General features: G+C 39.3%; 1 protein-coding gene across 1 annotated transcript; it reads right to left on the bottom strand.

The window, feature by feature from the left end:
- Positions 1–13,467: 13,467 nt before the first annotated feature.
- LOC110892691 lies at positions 13,468–15,621 on the bottom strand. The gene is made up of 3 exons (XM_022139842.1): positions 14,757–15,621; positions 14,430–14,639; positions 13,468–14,357 (listed from the first exon to the last, which is right to left on the bottom strand). Exons 1-3 carry the CDS (start codon positions 15,619–15,621, stop codon positions 13,468–13,470), a joined length of 1,965 nt encoding a protein of 654 aa, XP_021995534.1.
- Between the last annotated feature and the right edge of the window lie 990 nt (positions 15,622–16,611).

Raw genomic sequence — 16,611 nt, 5'->3', positions numbered from 1 at the left:
TTAAGACGCTCGGGTCCGAGAATGGATCTCGTAGACACGACCGGGCCGCTCAAAACCCTAAAATACTATTTAAACGGGCCTTGGGCCCAACACACAAGCCTACCTAAACCCCAATTCTTATAAAACACTCACACACATCGAACACTCACAAAGAGGCCACACAATCCCTGCCTTTCCTCTAGCTCCGACAACCAGAGCCGCATTTCCGGCCGTTCCGACGCCGACCTCCGACCACGCATAGCCCCTCCCTCTCCGATGAACCGTCACACCACAACACCTCTCCACTCTTCTCTCTCCCTCCTTGACACAACCACCGGAGAAACTTCGGACATCATCTCAGTCACCAGCAACCACCCCCGAGTCTCCTCCCTCACCCATACGCGCAGCTTTTACTCGCCCCCTCTCTCTCGTCTGATTTACAGCCGAACTCCGGTCGGCGCAGCCAGCGGAGCCAACGACGGATTGGTGATGGAGGTGATGATGATGACGTGGTGATGATGATGACGCGGTGATGATTTTGAAGACGGAGCCACATCGACAACAGCCGTCTTCGTTTTGACTCAAACTTTGGTTCGGGTTCAGTCCGGTTCGAGTTGGTTCAGTGTTGATTTGAGTTTCGGTTCACTCAGTTCTCTTGGGTGACGATTTGGTTCAGTCTTGGTTGTTGCGGGAGAACTCGGGTCAGTTTTGGTGTCGGGTCAAACCTGGGCAGAACTGGCCAAATGGTCAGACCCGATCAACTGGTCAATCTACGGATCAAGATTGGTGTTTGGACAACTTTAGTCAACTGAGGTCAAACTCAGCTAACCCGAGATACGGTAAAACCTTTATGACGCGAGTTTCATTTATATTGTTCATATATTACTTAGTTTAAAGGCGAGCTCGAACCGTCGTATTATAGTTTATGACTGTTTACTATTCGGCTACTTTCCAAAAAACTATTCGTTTGAATTAATTAATGTTTCATCGTGGAACCGAACTTGATATGATTTGAATTTTTACGTAGAGATCTTATATTTATATATCTCGTTATTGAATTGTTGAGTTTTGGAAAATTATAACGACAACTTACATTGTCGGGATCGTCCAAAAACAGAGGAAACTCTGCCCGTTTTTCGTAAAAACCCACATTTTGAAAAGTGTTCATCCTACCTCAAAGCCTAACGAATCCAAGTAATCTTTTTTATAAAAATAAATGTAAATGTATATTTATTTTAATAATACTTCAGCAACCACTAATATTCATATACCTTCATTTACGTGTGTATGATGACCCCGGCATTGTGATATCAACCTCTTTACGCCTTTTACGCCTTAACGTATTTTTTACGCCTTAACGTATTTTTGGGTGCAACATGTATCAACTACAAAACATGCTTTACACAATCGAATATAATTGAACACTCAATCTATCGAACACATTATTTGTTATGCTTAGGTGGTTACGCTTGTTAGATTCAACTTGTATACCATGTTAATTACTATGCTTAGGTTATTTTACGCGTGCTAGTTTCAACTTGTATATCCATGCAATTTGTTATGCTTAGATTGTTCATATATGCTAGATTCAACGCGATTATAAATTGCCATGTTGGATTGTGATAAACTTTTATACCTTAAATATATTTATTCAAACTTGTATGCTCGCCAATACCTTTGTATTGAACTATGCTTTTTATACATGTTGCAGGATTATGAGCATGCAAGGAATATAGTAGGACTGCCTAGAAACGCACCCAAATTTAACACTAGTTGTATTGTAATTCATTTGTTTCAAATTGTTGTATTCTCCCTTAAACGATGTAATTTGATTCTTTTAGTAACAAAATGCAATTTCCATTAAATACATGTCACAACTTTAGCGTTATGTGTAATGAGCAATCTATTTCGTCTCACTCTGATGTTTCCGCCATCGGTTGGGATGTTACACGTACCATTGACAACATTGTTGTCAGCTTGAGCCTGGCGGACGTTGATGTTGAAAGTTCGTCTGCCTGTAACGAAATTTTTCATGAAATTCTTGAGTATTACAAGTTTCATATCTCCCAGATGCACCCAATTGGTATGGTTAGGGTTCGGCATTTTGAATTCGTGTGCCGTATGATGCATATTGAACCGACGATTCCTCGTTTTCGAGTTTTACATCAAATGCATTGCTCTCAAGGGTTCTATTCCTTTGTACAAAGAGCGTCGGCGAAGAAGATTTTGCTAAATCCCCCAAAATCATTCCATGACTGGAAATAGAAATTCTTCTATATCAAGGCAGAAGTTATCCCGATGAGGATGATATTTAGGCGAAAGGAAGATGTTCCTACTGAGACCATTCAAATTCCAGTTGACGAAAATTGGTACTAGGATCTAAAAGACATTCCGTCCATTGCCCTGCCTGAGAAAGCCCTTGTTGGTGCCGGTATGAGTTTAAACTGGAAAATGAATCGAGAAGAGAAACCAGTGTACATGGAAGATGGCAAAGGTAAATTTTGGGTTTTGCCCTGTTTCTTCACTTTCCCTTTTGTCTCCTTTTTCTTTTTTTATTTGCCTTTGCTTTTCCGTTGTGCAGTTGTTTCTTTATATGTTGTTGCTTTCGAGAGGGAGGGTGGGAAGATGACTACCCTTCCAAAGAAACATGATGAAGAAGTGTGGTATCTCCGCATTGTGAAGAACTTCGTTCTTCCGCGGGATGATGATTTGTCTACGCAACCTGCTGCTGGTGCAGGTAAGTTCTACTGCAATATTTGTGTGTTTGTTGTTTTTGCGCGTTTGAATAATTTATTTTTGCGCTTTGTAATAGGTGAGCTGTCTAACTTGGGTATAGGCCCGGAAAAGATGAGGCGTGCGCCCACGACTACTGCTGCGCCAAAGAAGATAGATGTTGAAAGAGCTCAATCTTCCAAGGTCAAAAATGTGGGAGGGGAGAAGAAAGGTATGCGTCGTTCCTCTGTCTCCTGGTGTGATTATGTGGTGGTATCTGATTCTTTGGAGAGTCTTGCGCCTGTAGTTATAAGAAGGCCAAAGCCGGAGCCCAAAGATTCTGCGGACATTCCTCCCTCAAACCCAGATGATCCCATTGACTTAGAATCAAGTCCTGAGCGCTTGGTACGGAAGAGAGCAGGGAAAAGAAAACAGAGTGATGCTGATGCTGAAGGTCAGCCTGCGAAAAAGATCCAGAGGAAGAAGATTACCCGAAGGGGTAACCTTGACGCCTTTATTTCAGCACCTGTTTCTGGTACATGTCATCTTTTGCTCTCTTCTTTTTGCTTCCTTAAATAAGCGCTATTTGTTTTTTTACAGAAAAACCGAATTCTCCTGCTTTTACTGAACCATTTCCTGTGGTTAATGAAGAACTTCCGCCTTCTCCCCCACGCACCTCTGTTGCTGATCAGTTAGGGAATACTGAAGTTCCTGGCTGTGGGGCGGAGAAGGCTGCTGGAGTTGAGAATCTTGAGGCTGAAAAGCCTGTTGATATTTCTATGGATGCGGAAAAAAAATACTAGCCCAGAGATTGCGGATAGTGCTGGTAATCCTCAAACCCCTGATCCTGTAGCATTTGTTTTAGAGAAAGGGAAGACAGCTGAGGAGGTTCCTATTATTGCTTCTCCTTCCAAGGCTTCTGGTTCTATGCCTGAGAACGTTGAAAAGGTTACTGTTGAGGACCAAGGCTTGTTTTCTGATATTGGAAAGAATTCCCCAATCCGCCTAGATGAAACTCTAGGGGATTATTACGATAGGACTTATTCGGAAAAAGATGCCTCCGAAATTCACGCTCCTATTTGGAATCTGAAGAAAGGCGACACCTTTTCAGCTTGGCGCGTGTGTCGAGACTGGCTACAGGGGATCTTTCCGCCTGGAGAAATTAAGTTTCAAGAGGGGCGTCTTCATGAACAAACTTATCATGCCTACCTTGCGGAAGTTGCTTTTTAAACATCCACTACGCACCGTATAGTGCGTGAGTGGCACAGTATGCATAAGGAGTGGGCTTCCTTCAAGGTATCCAAGAAGAAAGTTGCCGATGATGAGAGCCGTGTTGCCCAGCTGAGGGCTAAACTGGAAGCTGATCAGGCCAAATTTGAGGCTGATCGAAAAACTGAAGAATGGTCCGTTGCGGGCTGGAAGAGGAAGGCGGAAGCCGAAGCTGCCCTTCTTTCCGAGGAGCGCAAGAACTGGAAGAAGATTTGTGAGAAGGACAATGCCGAAAAGATGGGTCTCCGCAATGCTATCAATATTCTCAAGGCGGAGGTTGAGAAATTGAAGAAACAGGATGCGGAGTTGAAAAGTTGAAAAAGGAAAACGGTGTCGCTGAAGCTGCGCTAGATGAGGCGCGTTCCCACAGGGAGCGAAGTGAACAAAGAGAGGTACATGCCTGCGCCACTCTTGCTCTTAGAGATAAAGAGATAGAAGAACTTACCGCTTTGCTTTCTGACCAGGAATAGCTCAAGAAAGATTTGGAGCTTGCGCACATTGAGAAAACTGAAGCCTCCCGCTGCCTAGCCGAAACTGAAGAAAAACTAGAAAATTCTGAAACGGCGCGGGCAACAGCAGATAGCGAGCTTGATCTTTTGAAAAGTGATATGTTATGGTTGAAAGAGTGTGGGATTGCTTGTTTAAGTTGTCTTTAGCCTTTTTTCCTTGTGGAAATGTTTTGCGCTTTTCCCTTATTCGCCTTTCTTGTGTTTTTATAGGTTGTTGAATAAGTATTGAATTCTGAAGAGCTAGATAAAACAGTTGCGAGATTGGTGGTTGCTGCGCGCCATGACGGGTATGCTCAAGGTTATGCAGAATGCTCGCATCATGTTGTCAACGCCTTAAAGTTTGACTGGGACACTAGTAAATCTGCTACTCATGGTGTTGATACTGGTGCCGCCTTTGCAGCTATGAAAACAGAGTTCGACAATTTGCAGCTTCCTGTTATGGATCTTGTAAATGTTGTGTTGCAATCCGAAGATCACGTTGCGCAACTGAAGGAAATTTTCCCCAATGAGGACGAAGATTTAGCGTAGGTTGCTTTTTATAATTGTATGAACAATTATTTTGTATCTTTCTTGGGATGTGTATCCCTTTTTTGTTAATGCGATGCCGCGCAAGTAACTGTTAACGATACACTGCCGTGTAATTTGATAATTTTGAAGGAGTGTTGGTGTGCCAAGAATAGTATGATGTGTTTTTTTGTTTACAATATTTTGCATGGGCACAATTACTTTGATTAGGTAAGGCGAATGAATGTGGTATGAAGCTCATGTGTGAACGTATGGTCTTGCGTGATGTGATTACTGACCATTCATGAGACTTGTATTATTTTTACCATAATGTTTTTGCGCTTACCAAAAGGAATTGCATGCACTTTGTAAAAAAACGAGAATAATAGAAACTTTGTTGTTTATTCCAGGATAAGGCGTAGAGGCCGTTACAAAGTCTATTAAAATAATTATACGGGACTTAACTTACACTCTATTTCCTGTCTAGACTTGATGAACTGTAGAGTCTGTCCCGTTCTTCAAGAAGATCATAAAGTTGCTGATTAATTTTTCGCTTTTTTACTCGGGCCTTCTTCGCCACGAGTGATCTGTTTTATCTCCTTGTGCACGTTTTGTCGTAGGTGAGTGAGCTAACTGCTTTTAGGCGCCTTCTCTATCTCGGTGCGCAAAGAGATGCAGTTATTGGTGGTATGACCATTGTCCTTGTGGTAATCACAATACTGACTTGGGTCCTTTCCACGTTTGTTCTTCATGGGTGGTCGAGGCTTAAACTGGTAATCCTCTGTGCTTTGAACTTCTGCGGGAGTTTTGGTTAGGGGAGTCCATTGTCTCTCCCTGTTCTCTTGTTTCGCTTCTCTCTGTGCAGCGAGCTTATTGATTGTGGCTCGTGCATCCTCTGATGAATAGTTCCCTGAGCTTGAATCGTGCCAGCCACTTTCTTAAATTTCTTCCCGCCGCTTGGGCCTAAATCAGAGGGTCGGCTGTGCGGTGGTGGTGGCTTGTTGGTACTGAGATTCTTTTCCGTTGAGCATAGACCTTAGCCGCCGCCATTAATTTTTCCCAGCTTTTCGGGAGTACTTCTGTTCCAGACAGGACTTTTATCATATCGTCGCACCGGACTGCATATTTAAATTGGGCGTGGACCAGGTGCTCGTGAACGTCCCCGATTTCAAGTACCTCCTTGTTATAACGAGTAATGAAGTCTTTTAGACTTTCATCATCGTGGCACCAGATATTCATTACATCCGCCGTGTCGCGGATGGATCGCCTTTGCTGGCTGAAGTGAACCAAAAACTTCTCGCACAAGTCTATCTATGACGTAATTTTTCCCACAGACAAGTTGTCAAACCAGAGCCTTGCGGCACTTGTAAGGGTTTGAACAAAGAGGTGACACCACATCGGAAGAGTCCAGCCTCCCACCAGTCCTGCGCTTGTGAAGACTCGCAGATGATCATCTGGGTCCGTCATTCCGTTAAACTTGCCTACGTTGGACGGGAGCTTCGCTTTCTCTAGTGAAGCCAGAGCAATTTTGCTAATAAATTTTGAATTCTCCGCCGCTTCAGCAGGGCGATAAATTAGATCATAATTGTGCTCAGCCTCTGGATTGTAAACCGTGCGGGGTCCACACTTGTTGTAGTTCGGTTGTAACCGACTAAACACACTGGCACTTTCAACTTCACGGTAGGTTCGATCATATTCACTGGTGTGGGTATTCCGCTGAGAACCCAACCTGGTGTGAACTGATGGCCTTCTATGAGAGTGTGACTCATCTCGAAACTCTCTTCGGCGATTTTCTGACTGGGTGTACTCGTATCTCGAAGGAGATCTAGAGTAAACTTCTGTGTCTTCGACCTGGACCCGTGATGGTCCATCATGCTGAGAAACATGTGGAACTGATGGTTCTCGATTTCGGGATACAGGCCTTCGTGATTGAGTTTGGGGGGCAGTTTGTGCACAGAGTTGTACGTACACAGCATTTAACGCCCCTTGAGATCTGACATACCAGGAGATTGGGGTCTCTCCTGGGGGTAGAATCGAACTGACAGGAATCTCGGGCTGTACCCCAGGGGTGACAGGCTTGTTTGGATGATTGTTAATGAATTGCACTTCACTGTCATCCGAAGCTTCTTCTACAATACCCTCAACCTGGGTGTTGTTAACAAAATTTGGCCGAGGGCCATTTTGATGGTGAGTTGAAGTTTCTTCCATTTAGAAAATGGAAACAACAAGGTGAATCGAAACGAGAAAAAACGGATGAGACAGAGAAATCGGTGGGCGCCAATGAAGAAACGCTGAAAAAATGACCGGAATCAAATTATCCAGGGGGTTATGTTCTGCATAAAAGGATTGGTTCTCTCTCGTTCGATTCAAAGGGACAGATCTTCTTCTCCGATGAATACTGCAAAACTGAACACGTTAGTCTCGCCACGGGGAAAAGGGAGGTTCTCTCTGTGACCACACTCCGGCGTGAAAATAAGTATGTGTTTATGAAGAAGAAGAAGAAGAAGTATTGACGAAGTGAATGTAACTTGCCGTTCATACCTGAATTACTCTCATATTTATAGCCGGGAGTTTGGGCGGGAAAACCTGTTATTGAAATGTTAACGGAAGATACTAACTCTGTAAGCGGTTATTTCTTTTCCCGTTAATCTTCTTAATCTGACGTGAAAGCACACGGATCGCCATTCAGATCAACGGCTGGGGAGTTACCACGTGGAAAGTGGGCAAGTGGAGGCTTCTCTCCAATTCCATGCCATCATCGTGATTTCAGGGTGGACTGGGATGATGACACGTGTCCCAGACGGTTATAACCCTCTGGTGGTGCACGATTGAGTCTTCTAGAAGATTATTGCCATAATCCGGTGTGACTCCTTATCGTGTGGTATCAGTTTAGTAAATAATATCCAAGTTTGGGTATTATTTTAAGCAGGAGTATTTGGTGGGATTTTTATCCCTTTGTTATGGAGGATTAGCGCAAGGACTTATGAATTTCCTTTCCGAGCGCAGGTGTCGTCTGCTGTCTTTCTTCTAAACTCTTTGTAGGACCAGTACGCAACCGCGCAAGGTCTAAAAAGGGTTAAAAGACGAGGTTGTGGTTTTGGTCCCGGGTACTTGATATGAGGTTTTTGGGACCTTACCCCTTCATTGTTGGACATGGTTTTGTTTACAACTGTAACATACATTTACAAAAGTTACATAAAATCGTAATCAAATCTCGGTTAATAGCAAGCATACCTTATCATCACCTTTAGCAGATCTAGTAAAAACCTCAGATTCAATATCATATTTCAAAATTTTAGAGCATTCAAGCCGCTCCTCTAAGAACAGTCCATACGTACGAACCCAAGCCAAACAATCCCAAGCTTAAAATCCACATTCAAATTTTATAAAATCATAAATTTAAAAGCAACATAATACAAACAACACAAATAGAGTTTCATAAGTAACCAATCGGGCTTCAATCGTCTTTAAAAGTACCTAACTGCAAAATATGCCCTCGGTGTTGGAAATTCAAAAGTTCTTCCCTAAAAGCAGGATCACCCCCCCTCAACGCCCTATGGATAACTATCAGTATCTTCGATGCCACCTAATAAAGTAACAATTTTACATAAAACAATTAGATCTATTTGTATCAAACATGAACCATAAATCATAACTTAGACGTTAACAGTACCGTCCAGTTGCGAGTTTTGGTTAATCGTCTTGTAAGTACATGCAAACTATATTGCACGTCTGCTCGAGGTCGAATGGCAGTTGTAGCAGCCAATAATTCTGCAATAAACACATGCATTTATCCATTTATATAACTTTACTAAAAAATCTGACATAAAAAAGTAACAAAAAACACACTTCTAATGTCTCTCTCTTTGGGTGGGCATTTGACATGATTTGTAGCTTTAACGATCGCAACATCAACTTTCTAAAACAGATTTATAAAGTTAACATACATTGAATTAAAATAAGAAAAAAATCGCTAGAAGAATTCGATAACCTTAACCTTGAAATAGCTATTAACTCTTTAAAGAAGTGGCAAATGACCAATCTTACCCCTCCAATATGCATATTATATATAATATAGATAATAGATTATGGATAAGCTCGGTACCGTACCAGGACCGAAAATACTGATCCCAAAAATGGCTACCGGTACCAAAAAAAATTCGGTAAGGTACAGTACATGTACGGTAATTGATTCCAAAAATCAATAAAACACCGGTATCGTACCGAACTACAAATACCGATCCCTAAAACGCCAAAAAATGGGTATCAAAATTCAATGGATACATTACCATTCAGCACTGGTATCGGTACCAAGATGCCTCCATCACGTTAAAGTAGCCTGCAGTCCTTCACATAAGTTAACAAACTATATATATTAGTTAATTATTTATCTGTGCTACTTATCTGAACATCGATTCTTCATTCTCAACAGCAAACAACCAAACTTCAGTCAACTAAATTTCACCAAAATTAAAATGAAGACATAAAAAAACAATAGCCGATAGTAACATATAGTTATGATAGAATTTAGTAAAATGATTTAACAATCCTCAGATTAACCATGTAACAAACGAATTATTAAAGCAATTATCAACCTTTACTTAACAAGCTTCTGAACATAAAGTTGTATGCAAAGGAACATAAAAAGACCACAGAAGTCAAAAATTTAAATTAATTTTAATAGTAAATGAACTTTTGATCATACCTCCTTTAACACTCAGAAATCATTCACAGTCAAGAAACCAAAATACGTCGGAACAGTCACTACATTTGTCTAGGTTGTTGTTGTTGTCTACTGCCATCTACCACCACCATCCGGCGATGCCGGCAGCCGTCAACACCGCCAATAGTCAATGGACATCTGCCAATTCCCTTCATACCCACAGATCTGGCCAGAATCCACCTGAAACTAACATGTGATTGAAAACAAAAGACGAATCCAAATAATAAATGGTAACCGTTAGAGATTCAAAATTCAATAAAATAACAGTGTCAAAACCTAATTTGAATATGCACTTATTCCTAACCACCGTTTTTTGACGGCCATTAGATTACTATTCCTAACCACAGTTATGAACCGATTCACGAGGCTCAGAAAATGCAAGACGACCAAGCCGTTATGGCTGTAATAGGGGTTGCAGGTACTAAACTGCCATCCTCCATAGCTGCCATAACATGACGACTTAATACTTCTCCTTTGTTATAACTCCTCACAACCTCCATGTAACAACGATCCATTTAAACCAAACACAACTATTATTCCTAACCACCGTTTTTTGACGGTCGTTAGATGACTATTCCTAACCACTGTTATGAACCGATTCATGAGGCTCAGAAAATGCAAAACGACCAAGTCGTTATGGCTGCAATAGGGGTTGCAGGTACTAAACTGCTATCCTCCATAGCTGCCACACCATGACGACTTAATACTTCTCCTTTGTTATAACACCTCACAGGCTCTCTTCTCCAACTGAAGAACACAATGAAGACTCGACATTCCATCACCAATAATGGGAATCCTTTGAAAGAATTGATACAAATAAATTTTTAGTAATTTTACATAATATTAATTGTTGGACAGAAACATGAAATCAGACATCTTTACTAACATAGAACTAAATACAGAAGACAACATAAGTGAGATAAATACAAAAGCATAAAATCTATATAACAAAATAGAAAAAAAAACATACCTGTGAAAATATGATTCGAATCATAAAACAAAGAATCACCACTTCAATCAAACCGTATGAAGACATTGAGTATTTAAGGTTTTGGGGACAAAAAATGGATTAATAAGATTCAAATTAAATAACAAAAAAATCAAAGATCAAGAAGGAAGAACATACCTGTGATTAAGATGAATCCCCTTCATCTCCGACCACTGTCAAATCAACAAACAACAACACACCTTCATCAGATTCAGCAGTCGTACAAACACACCTTCACTCTTCTTCAATGTTCAAATCAACACACAACAACAACAATAAGAAATAACCACCGTTTGTAAACATTGACCATTTAGGGTTTTCACAATCAAAAACAAAAACAAAAAACAGGACTGTTATGATTGGAATCACATAACAAAAACATCAAAATCGGAAGGGATAAACATACCTATGTTCTTGATTGATGAATATGAGAGTGAAGAACACGAACTTGCACTCGTTGATCTAGGGTTTTGAGAGTAAACTTAAAGCAGAGACGCCTAGTATTTTCTTTGACCATTCAATTGCTCGACGACAGGAAAAGGAGAAGATTTCATAGGGTTTGAATCGATTTAGGGTTTGAATCGTAGAACAACTAAGAAAAAAGAGGATTTCATACAGCTGGGGTTTCGATGAAGAGAGAAGAGAAGAGGAGTACAGGAGAAGTGAAGGAGAAGATTTTAGGATTTTTTAGGGGAGATAGAGTAAAGGAGATGGAACCTTGGGCGGGAAAATGAAAAAAGGATGCCCTAATCTACTGACATGTGGCCCAAATAACTTCCATTTATTGTATATAACTAGCGGTAAGACCCGTGTGCAAACACGGGTCGTTTCTTAGAAAACCATGCATAACACATATTGACAGAGAGTAAAAAAATAATTACTGCAGACTTACAAAATTTCCTAACAACAGTTCCTCCATTATACCCAACAGACGTTGCCAGGTTGACGGATGTTTAGTATCATCATAGATTTTGTAAAACTTCTTTGTAAACCACATTAGTAGTGGTTGTACAGACTCGTTTCTCTTTATCACAAATCAAAATTTTCAACCCCTTCCTACTTTTTACTCTAAATACAACAACATAGAGCTGGCCATGACTAAACACTGGACGTGGAAGATATAAACTAACACGCTCTAATTATTGTCCTTGACTTTTATTTATTATCATAGCAAAACACAGTGAAAGTGGGAATTGTCTTCGAGAAATCTTCACTGGTATTCTTTTATCAGAAGGTGTCATCGTCAGTCTTGAAATCAAAGTATGATGACCTATATTAGTCCCTGTGATAATTTTTGCTTCAATCACAACTTTTCCGAGCTTCGTGACTTGTAAACGTGTACCATTACACAATCCATTTTCCTGATCAATTCTGAGTAACATCACTGGAGCACCAAGTTTCAGTACTAATTTATGGTTAACGAAGATTGTTTAACACATCGGGAGGAAACAATGTCATATTAAGCTCTGATTCTTCCTCCGATTGGCATAAACTATCAGAACTAAAATAAACCTTTTCTTCACCAGGCAGACTCTCTAACAACTCTTTATTTATTGAGTCCACTACTTCATTAGTTGGAGCAAGGATCGCTCTTTGTTAGAAATACGTTAAATCCCACAAAAACTTATTCATGTCCGGATATATAAATGAAATGAGAGAAGAAATAGGATTGACTTGGTCATGAATAAGTAAATCATCTGGTACTTCAATATCAATCTCACCATCATTTTCTTCACCAAGCAGACCATCACCAAGCTTTAAAATCCATTCTCCAAATTCCTTTATTTCTTTCAAATCTGCTTCCTGACAACCAACTCTTAATCTCATATTCTCAGTTAGCTTTATTACTTGACAGTGGCGCCATATATAAGAAGAATTCAAAGAAGCATTGACTATCATTGTTCTGGTACCTTTAGGGATGACCGAAAGAATTTGTCTAAAATCACCACCAAATAGAATTACCTTTCCCCCAAACGGCTTGGATTGCATGTTGGGTTTACTGGAACGTGATATGTCTCTCATTGTTCTATCAAGAGCCTCGAAACAATGCTTATGAGTCATAGGTGCTTCATCCCAAATAATCAATGTTGCTCTTTTAATTAAATCACCTAACTCAGTATTAGGCTCTATTGAACATATTGAATTCTCATTAATGTTGATTGGAATTACAAACCTTGAATGAGCAGTTCTACCACCATCCAGCAAAAGTGAAGCAATTCCACTGGATGCAACATTTAATACAACTTCACCTTTTGATCGTAATGCAGCTGAGAATTTCTTCCAAAGAAACGTCTTTCCAGTTCCACCATAACCATATACAAAAAACACACCTCCATCACCTTTTTCAATCGCTTCCATAACAATTTTATATATCCTTTCCTGTTCGCAATTAAAAACTTCACATAACCATCATGTTCCCTTTGAAGAGCTAGTCTGTCATACCATAATTCTTTCTTTGTCAATCGATTGTTCGATGATGAAACATAATTGTCCGGAACACTTGGCATATCATCAAAATTTCTCACTGTACTTCCATTGGTAAGTAGCAACTTTTCAATTTCAGATAGACAGATATTTTCAAGTTCTTGTTGAAGATCCAAATCTAAAATAATTGTTGAAAAAAAGTAATAGTTTTTTTCCCAATAACAGAGCTATTACATAATTTTAATGTAGTTGTATATAACTTTAATAAAATAATCACATTACCTGCAATACCAGTTATCTTTCGTTGCTGATACAGAATGTCTTCACATAATAGGGACTTCGTTTCCGACCAAAAAACACTAGGACGGGATATCGAATTTGACAGCAACAACATTAAAAAAGGTCCTCAAGAAATCTCCGGTTGACCATGTGCTAGCTTCTTTGACAGCATTAACATATTCTTTATCATCATCCAACAGCCCCCGTGTAAAACATGCATCTTTAAATGTTTGAAAAACCTGCCCATCAACTATTTTTATATCTTCAAAACAGGTTGGTCCCTTAATATGATTTAGTAAAATCCTTAGGTAATAACAATCATCAAGTGATGGTGGGACATAATGTATCCTCCCAATTGATCCATACGGATGCATTCTTCGATTCCATTTGCGATTTTTAGCATTCCATACATAATATCCCGGAAACTGAACATACCTCAATGTCCTGGCAAATTCATCGACTTTATTACAATTCATCCACTCTGTAAACATTGTCATTTTCACAGTTGGATCAGTAACAATATCACACAAATTATCATGATCGTTATACCCAATACTCTGACCATCTTCACAATGAAAAGGTAATACTTCAACTGCCGGATATCTATAATGTATATCATACATGAATATTCTCCAAGCAGCTTCACAAGCAGAGATATATCTACAATCAAGGTATGCTTTTATCTCATCTACAGCTACATTCTGTTCCGTATCATTCTTGGTGCTATTGGCTTGAAAAACAGAAGCAGTAACTCTATTATGCCCCTTATTAATATATTTAAACAAATATTTGATAGAACCTGACTGGTTGCACCATTCAACGTTAACGTGGCACTGATACTTTCTGAGCAGGAGAGCATTGTAAGGAACTACAAATCTATTATCATGTGTCACACCATTCTTTACTACTGTATTACTTGTTTGACGATGACAATAGACAGGATATCCTTCAGAATCAACACCAGTCTCATCTACATATTTTTTGGGAAACTTTTTAGAACATTTTTATTGAACCATACATGGACAAAGTGGGTTGTTTGTACCACATGGTCCATGAATCATAAATTGCTTGACAAGCTCATATAATTCAGGATCTCTTTCTTTATCTGGTATCTCAGCACTAATAACACCATTAATATCAGATGCAGTTGGAAATTTACTTTCAGCACCCAAGAACAAACATATGTGAGCATGTGGGAGTCCACGCTTCTGAAATTCCACTGTATACATAACTGAAATTTTTAAACAGTGAGCTGTTAGATAAATATAATTAGATGTTCAAAGTAAAAAATATAACTAAAGGGTACCTACTTGTATATCACCAAAGAATTTATGTTTCTTGAAATATTTTATACGATGATCTAATTTACACTTGAATAATCTAGAGATAATATCCGGTCTGTCTTCAGCATTAAGAGCTTTATCGTGCAAACACCTGTAAATCTCAGGCCAGTTTGGATTACAAGTCACCGTTATGAATAAATCGGGATATCCAACAGACTTGCAAATTGCCATAGCATCCAAGTACTTTTGCATCATATATCTAGAACCACCAGTAAATGATGAAGGTAAAAGTATAGGTTTACCACAACTTGAGGCATTATTCTCTCCACTTTCAACAGTAGCATTCAAGTTCTTAAGACTTTGTGCTCTAAGTTTAGGTTGTTGTGTCCTTATATAATTCAACCTGGCAGATTCTATCATCGTGTATCCATCAACCAAAAACTGCTGAAATAGTTTTTTAGCATTAACTAATAATGAAAACTGATTATGTCTATCTTGAATTTTGTAACAAAAGAATTCTCTAATTGTAAGATTGGTTCTAAGTACCTCATTATCAATCGCAATCCCTCTATGTTTAATACCAACTCTATAACCATCTTCTGCATATGGGAAAATAAGTGGATATTGCAAAGCAAGGTAAGAGGGATGAAGCTCACTAATTCTTTGAAGACCACCAGACTTCTTTCTAAGAACAATGTCCCGTTTGTCAAATGCTCCATCAAAATCACCATTTATTAACGCAGCAATTTTTGATGCTGTTGGCAAATTGTGAACTCTTCCATCCTTATCTCTTGTTCCAATAAGCTTCAAGCATACATCTTGAAACTCATTTTCTTGAAAACAATCTCTTACCATTCTGAAGGACTGGACAAGAGGATTACAAGAATCCAGCATATCTTCAAGACCCTCTATGGTTGTACTATCATGTAACACCTCGTAAAACACGTCCATTGATGTATTGACACGTGTAATAAACCCTAATGAAGTCAAACATTGAATTTAAGGGACTAATTTTTCGAAAAATCGAAAAAATTTGATTATGAAAGGACTGTAAGTGTTAGCATACCTAAAATAAGTTTCTAAATAACCTCTCACGATATTTATATTCACAAATGAGCCACTTGACGACCGAGTGTAGCCATTTGCGGAATTAATTGAAAGTTTGTGCAATGAAGGGTTAAAAGCGTCAACATGTTAATTCTTACATCTGAGTGACCTTTTAACAAACCGGGAGCTTCATGATATTCGACTATACTTTCGGGAATGCCAATTATTGGTCGTCTAAGGTTTTTATGCCTATAAGTAAGGTTACGCGCAACTTTGCAAGTTAGAGGGACTAAAAGTGTCAATGTGTTTAATTATACCTCTGAATGACCTTTTAGCGAACCCGAAGCATCGTGATGTTTAATAATACTCTCAATAATTCCTAATATGGATTAGATGAGGCTTCGATGCTATTAAATAATGAGATGCGCAAGTTTGCGCAATAGAGGGACCAAAAGCGTCAACTTTTGAATCTACGCCTTTTGGCGAGCATTTAAGCGATCGAGAGCGTAGAAATAATTAAACTCATGCTTGGGAATGCCCATTATGGGCCATGGAAGGCTTGGATGTCATTAAACGACATTTCGTGCTACTTCGTGCGATTAAAGGACTATTTGCGTCAAACTACAAAAGTATGTCGATTCGTATGGTAACGGATCTTCCGGAATATGACCATGAGTTAAACATTCCCTAATTATCCTTTATATAGCTTATATAGAGGCTTAGAAGCATTTGGTGCGCAAAAATAAACTATTAAGTCATGCAGGGACTAAAAGTGTCAAAAAGTGCACAAGTTTGCATTTTCGCGCATATCTCACATTCTGAATATATCCGGACATCCAAAAATTTATGTAAGCACTAAAATATTTTATTTTAGTGTTTTCCTTGATAAAATTC

This window comes from Helianthus annuus, chromosome 12 (assembly GCF_002127325.2).
Source record: "Helianthus annuus cultivar XRQ/B chromosome 12, HanXRQr2.0-SUNRISE, whole genome shotgun sequence".
NCBI lineage: Eukaryota > Viridiplantae > Streptophyta > Magnoliopsida > Asterales > Asteraceae > Helianthus > Helianthus annuus.
The sequence above is the reverse complement of the archived record's forward strand: the minus strand, read 5'-3'. Positions and strand labels throughout refer to the sequence as shown.